The 14,757-nt window shown below is 36.1% G+C and overlaps 1 protein-coding gene across 3 annotated transcripts in view; it reads right to left on the reverse strand.

Annotated features, from left to right (window-relative positions):
- The window catches only part of ELF2 (E74 like ETS transcription factor 2), a 51,976-nt gene that overhangs the window by 21,321 nt on the left and 15,898 nt on the right, over positions 1-14,757 (reverse strand). For 2 of the 3 annotated variants that reach the window (XM_072405835.1, XM_072405833.1), the window contains exons 3-4: positions 11,191-11,348; positions 9,343-9,508 (exon numbers count right to left, since the gene is read on the reverse strand). In XM_072405835.1, coding sequence (XP_072261936.1) covers positions 9,343-9,508; positions 11,191-11,265 — 241 coding nt within the window. In that variant the 5' untranslated portion in view covers positions 11,266-11,348. The remainder of the gene's footprint in view (positions 1-9,342; positions 9,509-11,190; positions 11,349-14,757) is intronic. The other variant, XM_072405837.1, reaches the window with a different exon arrangement.

The raw sequence follows: 14,757 nt of genomic DNA on the forward strand, positions 1-14,757 counted from the left end.
ATTTTCTAGGTGCACACATGCGTAGGTGTCTGTTCAGGGTGTCCAAGGTGGATTGTCAATTGTCATTCTTGACATACTTACAAAACAGCTAAATTTTATTCATAAGGTTATTTCATCACTTTTCTGCATACTCTGAAATACTGACATTTCAAAAGGACTCTAATATTTATCACACTTTTGAGTTAAGAAGTGTGCAAGGACTTCTTATCACCAAGTCAATTACCGTAATATCCCCCCTGAACTCTGTCTATATAGCCTCAGGTTGGGATTTCCTCTACGACTATGCACTGCTGTTTTGAAAACACACACATGTTGCTGTTCATAATGATATGCATTGCTTTAGGGCAGCCCATTCATAATGCTCATTGGCACAATGCAAAGAAATGCAGGCAAGTGTGTTGCTATGCATTCCACTACAGTGCAAAGGTGCACCTGGGGTATCAGTAAGCATAGGTTTCAATGCATGATGGACAATGCTGAGAATTGTAGTAACAAATGTATTGTTGCATGTAGGTGCACATATTATTGCATGGCACTGATAGGAAAGAGCCCTTAACTCTTACCAAAACCATAACTACTTGAGTATGACAACAAAAAATACTTGTATTTTATTCATAGTTATATTTTTTGCTCCTCTTTGCAAGTCTGTATTATTGTGGGCTTAATAACCATTTTCAGAATAATGTGTGAGAAAGGTCGCAAAGTTTGTATCTTTAATAAAATATGCTAGCTAGAAAAAAGGTATCACATAGATGTTCTACTCCTAAGGCCATGTCACACTTTCAGATGTGTAGTAGTGAATAATACCTGCTACAAATTGGTAATGCCAGCAATTTAAAGCTATTTGCAGCTAGCAATTTATTCGCTATAGTCACTGGTGATCGGTCAGTGTGTCATCATTATGTTGACAATCTCTGCTACAAATTGGTAATGCCAGAAATGTAAAGCTATTTGCAGCTAGCGATTTATTTGCTATAGCCCCTTTTGATTTGTCAGTGCTTCATCATTAAGTTGGTAATCACTCCTACAAATTGGTAATACCTGCAATTTATTTGCCATAGTCACCGGTGATCTGTCAGTGCTTCATCATTAAGTTGGTAATCACTGCTACAAATTATTGTTCTTCAGTGATTTGGTGTTAAACTGTATACATGAATGTAGAGAAACGGTTTGTTGATGATTTTTTGACAACATGAAACACAGCACAAACTAACTGAGTGACTGAGCTATTTAATAAAAGAAAATTGAAAATTAAAAATTAAAAACTCTAGCAAGAACAGAATGAAAAGTATACTACAGCACATGCATGGGCCAGCTAAGATGTTCACAAACAGTTCACTGGATCTCATCTATCAGGAACTGGTAAGTATACAATTTGCTGAAGGTAGTAGACAGTACAATACAAGAGTATCTACAACAAGGGTAAAGTACCCGCATGTTAAGCACAAAGGAAATTTGCCAGTAAAAGAGAACAGAACAGACTTCAGGCTGCTACTTGGCATATACTTTCTAGGGAAATGTACACAGCTTTACATTTTTAGCCTCAAACATGCTCCGGATATGGAAGGTTTCCAAAAATAGGCTGAGTGTACACTGGAGTTCAGACTGCACTTATATATGTCTAAGAACATCTGCCGTTGTGTTTGGAAGGCCTTATAGTAAAAAAAAGCTGCCCTGTATACTAATGTTGTAAGCTTCAGAACAATTAGAGAGTGAATCGAACATACATACAGACACCTGTACAAAGCAAAATATTTCACCTATAGAAAAAACCCTGTCACTAACTTAAAAATTGGAAGGTAACAAGAGAAGAAAAGTATCCTAAATAATACTTGCAGTTTTTTTACCATGAATAATTTCGATAAACTTGCAATATGCATTTGAATTTGCTAACTGTCTTACAGGCATAGTAAGAAGTAGAGATGTCATGTGGTTTGTTATCAACTGTTATTCCAAAGCCAAATATTGCTTTTTTTATTTTTTGGTTACAAATAATGAGCAATAACCTATAGTACCTTCATACATGTGAGAAAATGTGCTGACTTCAGGAAACCACTAAGAGAGGCAGAGTTCCTATATTTTGATAAAAAGTCATTTATAATCATATTAATTTCTTACTATGATTTATGGCTTTTTATCTTTATGCAAGACTGGTCAGCTTTATTATATTAGACCAATCTCTCCCAACCTTTTGAACATAGGGAAACCCCTGAAATAACTTCCAGGTCTTCAGGGTATCCACAGCCCACAATACATCAGTGTGATGGTCACAGGGAAGTGTGTCACTTTTAGGCTATGTACACACGTCAGATTATTCTTGTCCAATAATTGCCTCAGGGCTGGTATCAGACAAGAATCTGGTGTGTGTACATTGCTCATCGGATTTTGTACATGGATCCATCCTGGCGGATTCACAAATGGCGTACTATTGTTGTACAAGTGAAGGGGAGAAAGCGCAGCGGGGTGCTGCTCCGTTGTTCTCCCACTCCCTATAGAGCAGAACAGCTGTATGTACAGCTCTTGTTCAGTCTTTTGTAGTTGTAAAGGACTGTGAAAGATCCATTCTAATGGCAATTATTGAACGTGTAAACGTAGCCTTACAGATTGCCAAAAAGATAATTGGTGTCAGTGGCAACTGACCCGCAAAAATTGCCCATGGCTCATGGAACCCCTAGCAACCTCAAGGAGAACCCTGGTGGGAAAACACTGTGCTAGACAATATAGACTAATAAAAAATCAAATAATGCAGGGATGGATTAAAATTATAAAACCTACGTGCATATTTTCTTTCATGTTACTGTAATTACAATACTAACCTTTACTACTTATAAACTAGTCACATGTAAACATCACACAATGGAATCTTTTCTTTTAGCTTATCATTATTAGTGTAATGAAGAAACCATTTTTTTTTTTTTTTGTTCGCCAAAATGCCATTACTACCAACATTTCAGCTAGTCTAGGGAGCTCAGATCCTAATGTTAGCTAAATTGTTATACGTATGCCCTGTAAAATTAAAGAAATATACAGGGAAATCCAGGGCAACAAAAATTTGCACTTTCATTGTTTGCCTAGTTTAAAATCTCAAAAGTACAACTAATTACTGATAGAAAATCACCGGCCTTATTTATATTTATACAACTCTTGCTCCCCCTTCATGCAATGGACACAGTTTATAAGCACCAGTGATTTCTACCAACAATGTAATCATTGTTATTGAAATAATTACCTCACAGTGTGGTGACTGTTAGTCAAATAAATAGCAATACGATATTAAATATAGTGTTTTTAAATATAGTGTATAAGTCACAAAAGTCTGCTAACAAACACATCACACCACAATTACTCAGGGCTAGTAATTTATAATTAGTAATACACAGAGAGAGAAAGTGATTTGAATAAAAGTGGTAACAGAGATATAGGTAATGCTAGGTATACACTATATAATAATCTTCTCTCTCTTCAACATTACGATTTTAATCATGATCAATCTAAAACTTAGGCTTTGCTTCCACAAATTTTAATATAAATAACTTATAGTATTAACCAATGGAATGTGTTACACCTGTCCCTCAAATAATAGTCACTTACTAACCAGCTTGTAATCACAGTCTGTTAATTGTCACAATGCCTTGTGCTGCAGATAAAAAAAAATGTCTTGTGTCAGAACTAGCAGCTGCCGCTTTGCCAGTTTTCTACTTGCCCTATCAGTGCTCAACACAGAAACCCCTGTATTGAGACTCAATTCTTCAGGGACCAACAAAAACAGCCACCCGGGTGGTTACAGAAAAATGCCAAGTGGTGCGCCCAGGTAAAAGGGGCTGGGGAGGACACTGTCTATATCATATAGTTGCCCTGTTAGATACAGCAATTGGAAACAAATCAACATTGCCCCAGGTTATTTGGTCAACATAACAGCCAATCACAGTGATCACATTGCTTGATTACACATAGCCTAAGCTCAACCATCATTGTGTCTCACCTTACAAAAAAGGGAGATAGCAGACTAAAGATGTTAAAGTGATATACAAACTGCAGAGTGAAAAAACACACATTGATTCATTTAAAACTTGTTTTAAATATAAATTACATATTTGTCATAGCAAAAAAAAAATCTGGGTAAGTAAATAGACAGAATCTTGTGACCACAAGTACTTTTGATCTGTGAATTATTCTGATGCTCCCTTGGATTGTAGCCTAAGTAATATAGGAATGTAAAAGTTTACTTCACATCCTGAAAGCGAAAAACCTTCTTCTAGCCCGATAAACAGCACAGGACACAGTCCTCACACATTTTATTTGCATCCACGTGCACCTGTTCTAATCATTTTTTGCTTTTCTTAAAAGGGTATTTGTGAATGTAAAGCATGTTTTTTTTATCTTGTGCTGTTTAATGACACCGTCATGTTCTATTGTTGTGTTGTGTAGAACGTTCTTTGTATTAAGGCTAATTATTTATTTGCTGGCAAGAGGAACCCAAACAACACCCAGCCGCTGTGGCAGGCTATGAAAGCAGAGATCCACCTAAAGCAATTGGCTTGATATTTAAGTCAAGATAAATACAAATATCCGGTAATACCGGGAGGGAGAGGGAAAAGGGGGGGGAATGTTCCCTGTTCTCCCCAAGATAAGGAGTCTATGCAGTTGGGCCTCCCTCTTTAGTATATCAAATTACAGAAAAAAACATGGAGTGCATGGAGTGCAAGGAGAAAGCAAAGAAAGAGGTTTTGAGGCTCAAGAGTTTTAAGTCAAGCTATGAAGCTATGAGTATATTATATACCATACAATTTATGGTAGATGGTATATTGATCGGTTCTGAGTGATATATTCAGGACAGTAGTTCTTAAAGTAGTGTTGATACACCAGTAGGATTCATTTAAACTAACAAAATTGTTGAGTACCAATTGATGAGAAATTAGGGTGAATAAGGATATTCATCCTGTGGTCTTGTGCTTATAAAAGGTTGCAGGTTGTATATTGAATGTATAGAAGTTGAAGACCCGCAAGTTGTGATTGTTGCATAGTCAAATGCTAGCAAAGGAAAAAAGTTTTTTTTTATTGTATAAAGTCACATACCCCTGAGGAAGCCTAATCTGGGCGAAACGTGTATACGGAAACGTGTGACTTGTATACGGAAAATACGGTCTATATTATTACCTTTTCTCATTTTTCTTTGCTGTCTACTGTTCATGCTAGCAACAATTTGTCTAGTAAAACACCCAATTTCTATGACTCAGAACAGAAATAGGTGTAACTAACAGAACATGTTATGTTAACCTGCAATAATATTTTTACTTCTGTGTTTCTTGTATAACATAACCAGGCAAGGCAATGTACTACATGTTCTAGGTTCTAGGTTTGTGAACCATGTATTTTTATGACCTTGTTATATATGAAGTAAATATATATTAATACATTCATAGCTTGACTTAAAACTCCTGAGCCTCAAAACCTCTTTCTTTGCTTTCTCCTTGCACTCCATGGTTTTTCTGTAGGTCAAGATAACGCTTCTCCTACTAGGGTTAAGCCTTAAAGTCCCTTCTAGTCATTTAATTAATAACAACCTTTTGATGAGCTTCTGATGTCAACTATAATTTTAGAATAAAGGTGGTCTATGGCAGCCTTGAAGCTGGCACATTCTAAATTTCCTGTTTCTTCAGACTTCCATAACTAGTGTACTAATAGACTCAAGGAAAAAGATGTGCCTGGTTACCAAGTATTTTAAAGCTGTCGAAACCCATTGACCAAATGGAAGAAATAAGAAGATTACCTGAACAATGCAATCAAACTGTTTAGAAAATCCAGAGTTATAGGTAGATGAGGTTAAAAGCAAATGTCAGGTTTCACTGTAACACTTGAGGTTAGCCATGACACTTTTTGGTAGTGATTAACTTTTACTGTGGTGTCAGCCTCATTAACAAATAGGAAGTCTCAAGAAGTAAGGCTGGACTAGGCAGACCTGGATTTTACAGTAAAGTTATTATTATTATTATTATTAACCACCCGACCGTTAAACCCAACCTTGGTTCGGGTTTAAAAATTTTGCTAAAATTGATAAACCCGAACTTTGTCAGGTGGTTAAATCCCATCACTTACCTGGTCCCTGCTGTGATGATCTGTTCTGTTCCAGCGTCGATCTCTAAAAAAAAATACTCATCTTCTCCCCGCAGCTCCTCCGGACACGTCCGTCCTCTTCTGTCTTCATCCGGCGAGTGCAGTGACGATCTCCGGGATTTCCCGGTGATGTCGCTGCATGCGTCGGTGCGGGCGGGAAATTCAAATCGCTTTGCATTGAACTCAATACAAAAAAGCTGTATTGGGTCCAATACAAAGAAATCTTTATATAATATATATATATATATATATATATATATATATATATAATTGTATTATATATATATTATATAAGCTACTGTACAGGTACATTACATTATACATTTTTTTTTTGTTTTGTTTTTTAAACATTTTTTTTTTTTTAAAACATTTTTTTTTTGTTTTTTAAAAAATGTTATTATTAAATTTATAAAATTTTGGACATATTTCGGTGAGTTATGCGGTAATTCGGTGAATTATAAGTAATTATTGAGTAATTTGGTGAATTATAGCCTACATTCTAAATAAATTTACATGCAAAAAAATTAACACTTTTTGCATGGAAGTTTGGAAAGAATTAGAACACCCGGCGTTCGCGTCCCTCAGCGATTCCTGATGATGTCCGTGCACGCGCCCGTCGATGGGGGTCGTAACAGGAAATTCAAATATTTTGTATTGGATTCAATACAAAGTCCTGTATCCAATCCAATACAAAATAATACAAAATATATTTATGTGGTTTTGTCTATAGGTATGTGACGTTGGACTCTGTTTTAAAATTTACCACACTAGGAAGGTGTTTTAGAAAAATATATTACTATACAGTATACCGAATTATCGCATTTTCAGTATTTTTCATTTATTTATGTATTCTTGTTTAAGCTGATTTTTGTGTCCTATTTAATTTTATTAAAAGTATTTTTTTTTTTACATGATTGTGTGTTTCAAACATTTTTATATTCATGATATCTACTAGAACCCTGTTCGGACATATTTCTGTAAGTTAGAGGTCTACAATTTAAAAAAAAAAATTTCATGAAAAACAGTGTACCGCTTTTGGTACAGAAATCTAGACATCAGTGTAACGCCCAGGTGGTTAATAAACAGGATGTATAAAGGTAGACAATTTAGGTTTGGCTTGAATAGGTTAAAAGACCATCAGGGTGACATATATGCAATGCCAGTATGCAAGGTGGAAAACCACTTTATGTATACTCCAGTGTGCACATTTATAAAGTACAAGTGTGTTCTCTGTTTCTATTCTGTGATGTGCCAAAATAGAAATTACCGGTACACTTTAAATAGCCTATACAATTTTACAAATCTCTAGTTCATTTCAGCTACTTCTTTTTAGCAAAGTTGTCACTTGCCATGAAGATTTTTAAATCCAATCTTGCGCTGTGACCATTTTAGTCATGTGTCTGCCATCCTTTTTTTTCTTAAAACCATGTGCCATTGCTTTTTTCTTTAGATAAGGAAAAACTGGCATGTCAATTATCATCCAGATCTTTTTAATTATATGGCAAGTCTACTCTTAAAGGTTTTTTCAAAAATACTTAGCAACTCTTAAAGTAATTTCCAAAAATCAGAGTAGGTGAGTTGTCAGGCAGTGTTTTAAGTATGATGTTATACAGACTTTAGCAGCGTTTGCATGCTGTCCTTGTAATACTGCCACACGTTTCAAAGCTTGACTGAAAAATTAAACACCTTGATCAGTCAGAATCTGTCACCATTGCATATGGTAAAATCAACCAATGCTGGATCACTAGCTCAATCTGAGATGTATCCTAAATTTAAGGCTGGATTCACACCACTTGCTGCCACATAAATTGACATGCCACTTTACTAAGTAATTTTTAATAGTTAGAATACTTTTTCTTTACTTTCCTAATGTGAGGTGCTGTTAGGTGTGGTAAAACGTTTCAGTGAGATCAACGTTGTTTCAGTTTCACCCAGCAAAAAAACAAAAAGTTATGTCAGTCTTAACTGGGCCTGCTGGAAACAATGGGTTTCAGCTTGTCATTGGGATAAACCTGCATTGAGTAACTCAGTGCATGGTGTGAATGGGCCTAAACAGTGCATAAATGTAAGTGCATGCATAACTTTTGGAAAAAATGTATAAACAAGAGAAACATTTGTAAAATTAGATGTATTAAATATCTATGGTACATTTTTATAATAATTAATAACTGTTACAAATTTCTAGTCACTGTACAGCTAGGAGGGGGACTTCACCTTTGTCTATTAAAAATAAGCAATTGGTCACCTTATCTTCCTTGACATGTTCATTGGAAAATATTAGCAATCCCCCTATTATTACTCCCAGTGTTATTGACAGTCTGATTCAGTGTTGTACCTGCCTTTCCTAATATGACTCCTGATTTAAAAACACAAGTGAATATAAAGTCATAGTCATATATATTGACAACGTATGGTCTAAAAAGGCTAGCAAGTTGGTATATTGCCTAGGATGTGGAATGGGGGTGGTTGTGGATTACAAGGAAGACTGGTGAAGAAGATAGGTTAGCCTCCCTGGTGAAAGACTCCAATGTTAGACCTAGAATTTAGGCTGTGGAGGAGATGGAGTGGGTCAACAGCCTGGCTACCTGATTTAATAGTTCACCTGCCAGAAAAAAACACCAGGTTCATTATAAAAGGGCTGGGAAAATTCATAGAAAGAGACGTTGCTGGGAGTTTAGGAGACTCTGTATCTTGCCGTAAACTAACAGACTGCTGCCGAAGGGAAGGCTGGGAGGACTCATTCAGACATGCAGGTTTTTTAGGCTGAGCCAAGGCCTGTGGTATAGGCAATTTGGGATTGCCAAAGTAAGCTGGACTTTGTCTTTATCTGTAGATATTGTAGATATTTCTGTTTGCAGCTATTTTCAGCACACGGGACCTTAAATCCTTGTGTGCTGTATAGTGCCTTCCTGTCACAAGTATGCCATCCAAGCAATACCCTATTACAATATATATATATATATATATATATATATATATATATATATATATAACATATCACTAAACTCTCCCTCTCTCCAGCAGTATGTATTTACCTTTTTTGCTCACCCATCACTTCATTCAGCCACCACCAATGCCCATCATTTACCCTGAATGTCTGAGTATATCTGAGCAAGTAACTTGCTCCCCCTCTTTCATGTCCATGTTTGAAGCATGATTTTGGTCACGACTCCGTAAGTTGTTTGCCGAGGTTTATGTGTTTAATAATTCAGTGTAAGTGAAACCCACCTATCTCCATAGTTTCAGTCTCAACTTCTTGTTCTTCTGCAACATCTTGTATGATAAAGGTCTCATCATCGTACACAATCACCTGGGCAGCATAGCCCTCCTCCAAGCGTGCACTGGGAACTGGTTCCACAATGACAGCAGGGTATTCAGTAACTTGAACTTCTTCCTGTGAGACCAAGCCATTCCCAATAGAGTCAATTCAGATTGTTACGTACTATAAATAAACCATCTATATTAACAAGTCTGTAAATCCTACAAACAACATAAATATGAGCAAACATGTCTATTCTTTAATTTGGCATTTGAAGCTTTACATTGAAAACTAAAAGAGGTTGTAAATGACCAAGGCTAATGGCATATACCTTTCCCTTAATAATATATTTTTACCTAAAACATACTGCTTCGGGGCAGGGTTCTCTCCTCCTGTATCACTGTCTGTATTAGTCTGTCATTTGCAATCCCTATTTAATGTACAGCGTTGCGTAATATGTTGGCGCTATATAAATCCTGTTTATTAATAATAATAATAATAATAATAATAAATACTGCTTCATTTTTAATATTTCAAAAAATATAATTATTGAAATCCATTATGTTTTTTTTCTTGAAAAATCAGTATTTATATTTTTTACTCAGGAGCTTTGTATCATAAATTGCACCATATCCTAACCTTGATAGACAAAACTTATATATTCACTTGTAGATGTTTGTCAATTTACTAAAGCTTTCTCTTTCTTTTTTTTTATTTTGGTAATTTGCTCCAGCTTAAACCTTGCAAATTCCATTATTTTCTAGAGAGAATTTTTTCTCAAAGTCCTATAATTAATTCACTGACTTTTACACTACGATTTATTATTACAACCACCAACAGAAATGTCAAATTATTATACTCTGGGGAAAAAACTTTTATACCTTTCTAAGTAAATGCTAAAACAGACCTTTGGCATTACATATAAAAAAAAAAAAAATAGAATTTCCTTCTTACCCCTCTGCAAGTCCTACAAATTTATCCTGCCAATAAAATCTGATGCAGCTTCCCATGATGTAGTGGCAACCATGCTACACTGTTTCAAAAAGCAAAGCAAAGTCCCAAGCCCACCCACCATCACTACCTACCTCCACATTCCCCCTACCAGTGCTCCCACTAACTGACTGACACAGCAGCACAACTGAACAAAGTCTGGATAGGTAGGTGAATTGACAGAACTGTCAAATCAGCCTACCCGTCCAGATGTCCTACTTGTGACTATATTTAAGTGTTCTAGAGCTGCAACAAAGCAAGGGAACAAATGTTCCTGTGCTCGGCTGCATTGCCTGGTCCCTGTCTGTCAGTGCAGCTGTGTGAGAGATCCTCTTGCAAGTCCAATGTGTTCAAAAGGGGTAGGAGGGCCCTGTTGGTGGAGGAAGAACTAAGAACTAGGGCCCTCATGCAGCTGCACACTCTGCACTTCCATATATCCACCCCCTAAATTTTGGCCCAGGGTGATCATAAATGATTGTCTTGAAAGACAGCCATTAGCATGTGTGTGTAGCTTTAGGGAAACCATAAAAGATTTGTGTTTCTGCTGGTAAGCTAATGTTAAACTTATAAAAGAGCTGAAATACATGGAGTAATGGTTGTGTTAAAACCAAATAGCACTTTTACCTTCTTTAAAGTATTTCAGAGGGTACTAGATAAATCTGTAGGCATCAAAGTAACTCTGAAGTACAATGACAGATCACTGTCAGATCCTGTGATTAAAAAGCATTTGAACAGTGTACTGATGTACCGATCGCTTTAAAAATACATTACAGAATAAGAACACAGTGGAAGCTAATCACGTATTCATTTTACATGGGTTTTCTTACCTGATCTGGATTCTCAACCCCATTGCTGACAAAGTTCCCCACTGAGCCACCACCATCCACCACAGCGGAGGTCATGTTGCATCCCACAACTTTAGCTGGTAGCTAAGACTATACAATTGGACAGCTTAGGAAATATACCACTCAGTTTTTCAGTAATCCTAGAAAAGATAAAAAGATGGTTATAAATGGTATTTATGCTGAAATATAGACTGGCTAAAAAAGACGAAAAAAAAAAAAATGAAATTGTCCGCAAAAACTACAAGATCAGGCTTTCTCATTCCTATCCATATTTACTAAAATGGTTTAAACTGAAATATTTTAAATAAATTGATGAAGATTTCATAGAATTCGATTCCATATTACCTACTTCCTTTTTTCAAGAGACACTGGACAACAAAATTAAATTGTCATCAATCAGAAGAAATAAGGCCAAGCAAGACTGTGAATCAATCCAATTGGTTTTATAAATTATGTGCACCAGCAGCCCAAACCTTAGCTAGCAAAGTTCATGTAAAAAGTCCCCTGAAGTATTATTATTACAAGATAAATATTTGGCTGCCACTGATGGCTTCCTTATGAAAATGCTAGCTTTCTAGCTGTGCCAGGGTTCAATACTAAGGTGCCAATGCCTAGATTAAGAATGTAACAAATCAAAATCAAACAAGCAAAAAACTTCCATTCTCTGCGCCATGTTAGTGATATCAATATCTGAAGACAAAACCTCAGAAACAACAGTTAAGTGCTGGGATTTTCAAAAGTAAAAATGGGGGGCCTTAAACTTTAGTTTAATAAACATAAGTGGCCAGGTTTACAAAAATCGGAAAAAAAATTCTGCTCTTTTAGGATAATGGATCATGGAATGTACAAAGTTTTATATTTTTTGTTCGTTTGCTATATTTAACTACATAATATGCTAATGCTGTATAATGTGGGAAATAAACTAAGAATTACATAAAGCTCAATGATCTGTAAATAACTAATGCTTAGCACATAAGATAACATTGATCTAATGACAGGCGTATGAAAAGCAGTAATATTACCTCATATTAGGAATATCTACAAAATATATTGCCTGGCAGTGGTAATTCCCCAATTTTATAAATGTCAAGGAAACTCTATTGGCAAGCTCCTTTTACTGGAATTCTGGCTCTGTTCCCTCCATCTGAAGCAGCAGGATGAGAATTAACTCTTCTGTTGCATTCTTCATAATTATAAAACCATGGAAAATTTTACAAAATATAAGATACTCTTGTGATAGCTGCAGCAGGGGTGCAGAGCTGATAGGGAATCAGTTGGTGATTTGACAAGGAGGCCTTTTGCCAAAATAGAAGAATCGGTTTTATATTAACTAACACTTCAAATACCCTCAGACAGAAAAAATAAAGATGTGTATATAAAATTAGGTTGCAGAATCTATCCTTTTATGATAAGAGGTGCTCACAATGCTGACAAATACAAATTTGATTTTGTTTTAAGCAGCCGTAAGGTTTTTAAGAAATAAAATGCTGTGCACAGCATATTTGTGAAAAAGCCTGATGAACAGGAGCAAAGTACAGAAACTTGTTCAATATTAACTACAATTCCACCTAAGTCACATGTTATTAGTTTAATTCAAAGTCAGACATGTTATTCAGAAAAGAAGGTAGCTGCGATAGATATAGATAGATAGATAGATAGATAGATAGATAGATAGATAGATAGATAGATAGATAGATAGACAGACAGACTATTCACATGTCCTGGAATAGCTTGTCCTGTTTTCACTGCACACTTTGAGCTTCTCATAGTGTGCAATAGACTCTGGAGTAAATCGGTCAGCACCCACCCTATTTTTTGCCTAAAGCACATCCAGCACTGACCAGCATCTCATCACTGGATATTTTCCTTCCTTCCAGAAAGATTTATAGGGAAAGCAGAGCAGATAAAATCTTGCAGGAAGACACCCCTGCGCCTTTTACAGGAGCGTCTTCTTGCAAAGTTTGACTGCCTGTACTCAACAGGAATGTTCCCAGAAGGGCAGTGGTGTAATCATCACCTTGGTGTAACTGGAAGACTAGGCTGATGTAAATTGACTTAGAACTCTTCTTTTTGGGTGCATGTTACACCTACTATTAGTGGATCATTCGTTAAGGGGGTGGGGTACATTGTATAAGCAGACCTTGCATTTTATTGGTAGGTATCGCTTTACCTACGGATTATTCACTTGGAGGCCTTTTTAAAAAGCAGTGATATAAAGATAGTAGGGCACTTTTAAAATACAGGGCTTTACAATCTTTCCCTCTGCTTCACTTGCTATGGAACTTGAAAGGATAAGTCAGAAAGCAATTAATAAATTGGGGGGGGGGGGCAGAAGGAGAAGAGTCATGTCTTGTGACTAAATTCTCCTTCTATCACTATTTTCTCCAGCTTAATGCAGGGAGCGCTCTGATAGACAATGTCTACTGTAATTAATGAATGGCTTGTAAAATGCAGGAGCCATGTGCCTTAATGTGTCCAGTAGTGAGCTGCATCCATTTACCATGTTACATGTTAGTCTTATTTATTAGTCTAAAAAGTCACATGTAAAAAACAACAACTACATATTCAATAAAGTTTATCAGATATCCAGGACTAATTATAATTCGATTTACAGATATATTGGACTGTAAAAGTAACTTCGAAAATTGAATTAAGCTAGCTAATAGCATCTCATTGCTATGCTGCTGTGGGAAAACATTATGTACTGAATAAAAGCCGGGAAGAAGCAGAGTATGTAATAATAACAGTGCCGCAAGACATCAGGACATAGCAAGAGAGCACAAACAAACAACCCACTCAGAACAGTTTGACTCGTATTGTAAGGGTTCCCAGCCAAACAGACCCACTTCATCAGCCATAGAACAAAAATAACTAGACTGTGTGCTGGTAGCTACAACCGACTACAAATAAAGCAAAATGCATCACACTACAATCTGTCAGGCTGGCATTCTCTACATAAGCAAAGCATGACAGGCCTGCTAAGCACTCCAACCATTCTGATATAACAATATTATTACTGATTAGAATGGTCATTCACTTCTGCAAAACCTCATTAAACAATATTAGATGCTTATAACCATAACTACAAGACAACTTTATGGGGTATAATTATTGTTTTCACCCAGGATTCACACAACTTATATCTGATATGTACACATTTTTCATTTTGGATTCAATTTGAAAACATGTAAATTAATTTTTACTTTAGATTTGTCCTTTTTTCTAATGTAAGCCAATGTAAAACGTCAATTTTGGGTAAATGCTGGGTGAAATAATCTATAAATACACCCCATGCCACAGCGTTTCTCAACTACAGTTTTGTGGAGCCCTAGGGTTGACCTGACACCGATAACCCATTTAGCTTTTACCAAGGTCGGCATTCTTGTCTCGTCTTGCAGACATTAGATGCATTTTCCACTGACCACCCAATTGTTTTTTTTAGCAGGGGTTCCTCAAGACCTAATAACTATTTCAAGGGTTCCTCTAGAGTAAAAATATTTTAAATGGCTGATGATAACTATATGGAAGCCACCATTGCTGAACTGTCAG

Source organism: Pyxicephalus adspersus, chromosome 3 (assembly GCF_032062135.1).
Source record: "Pyxicephalus adspersus chromosome 3, UCB_Pads_2.0, whole genome shotgun sequence".
Lineage (NCBI taxonomy): Eukaryota > Metazoa > Chordata > Amphibia > Anura > Pyxicephalidae > Pyxicephalus > Pyxicephalus adspersus.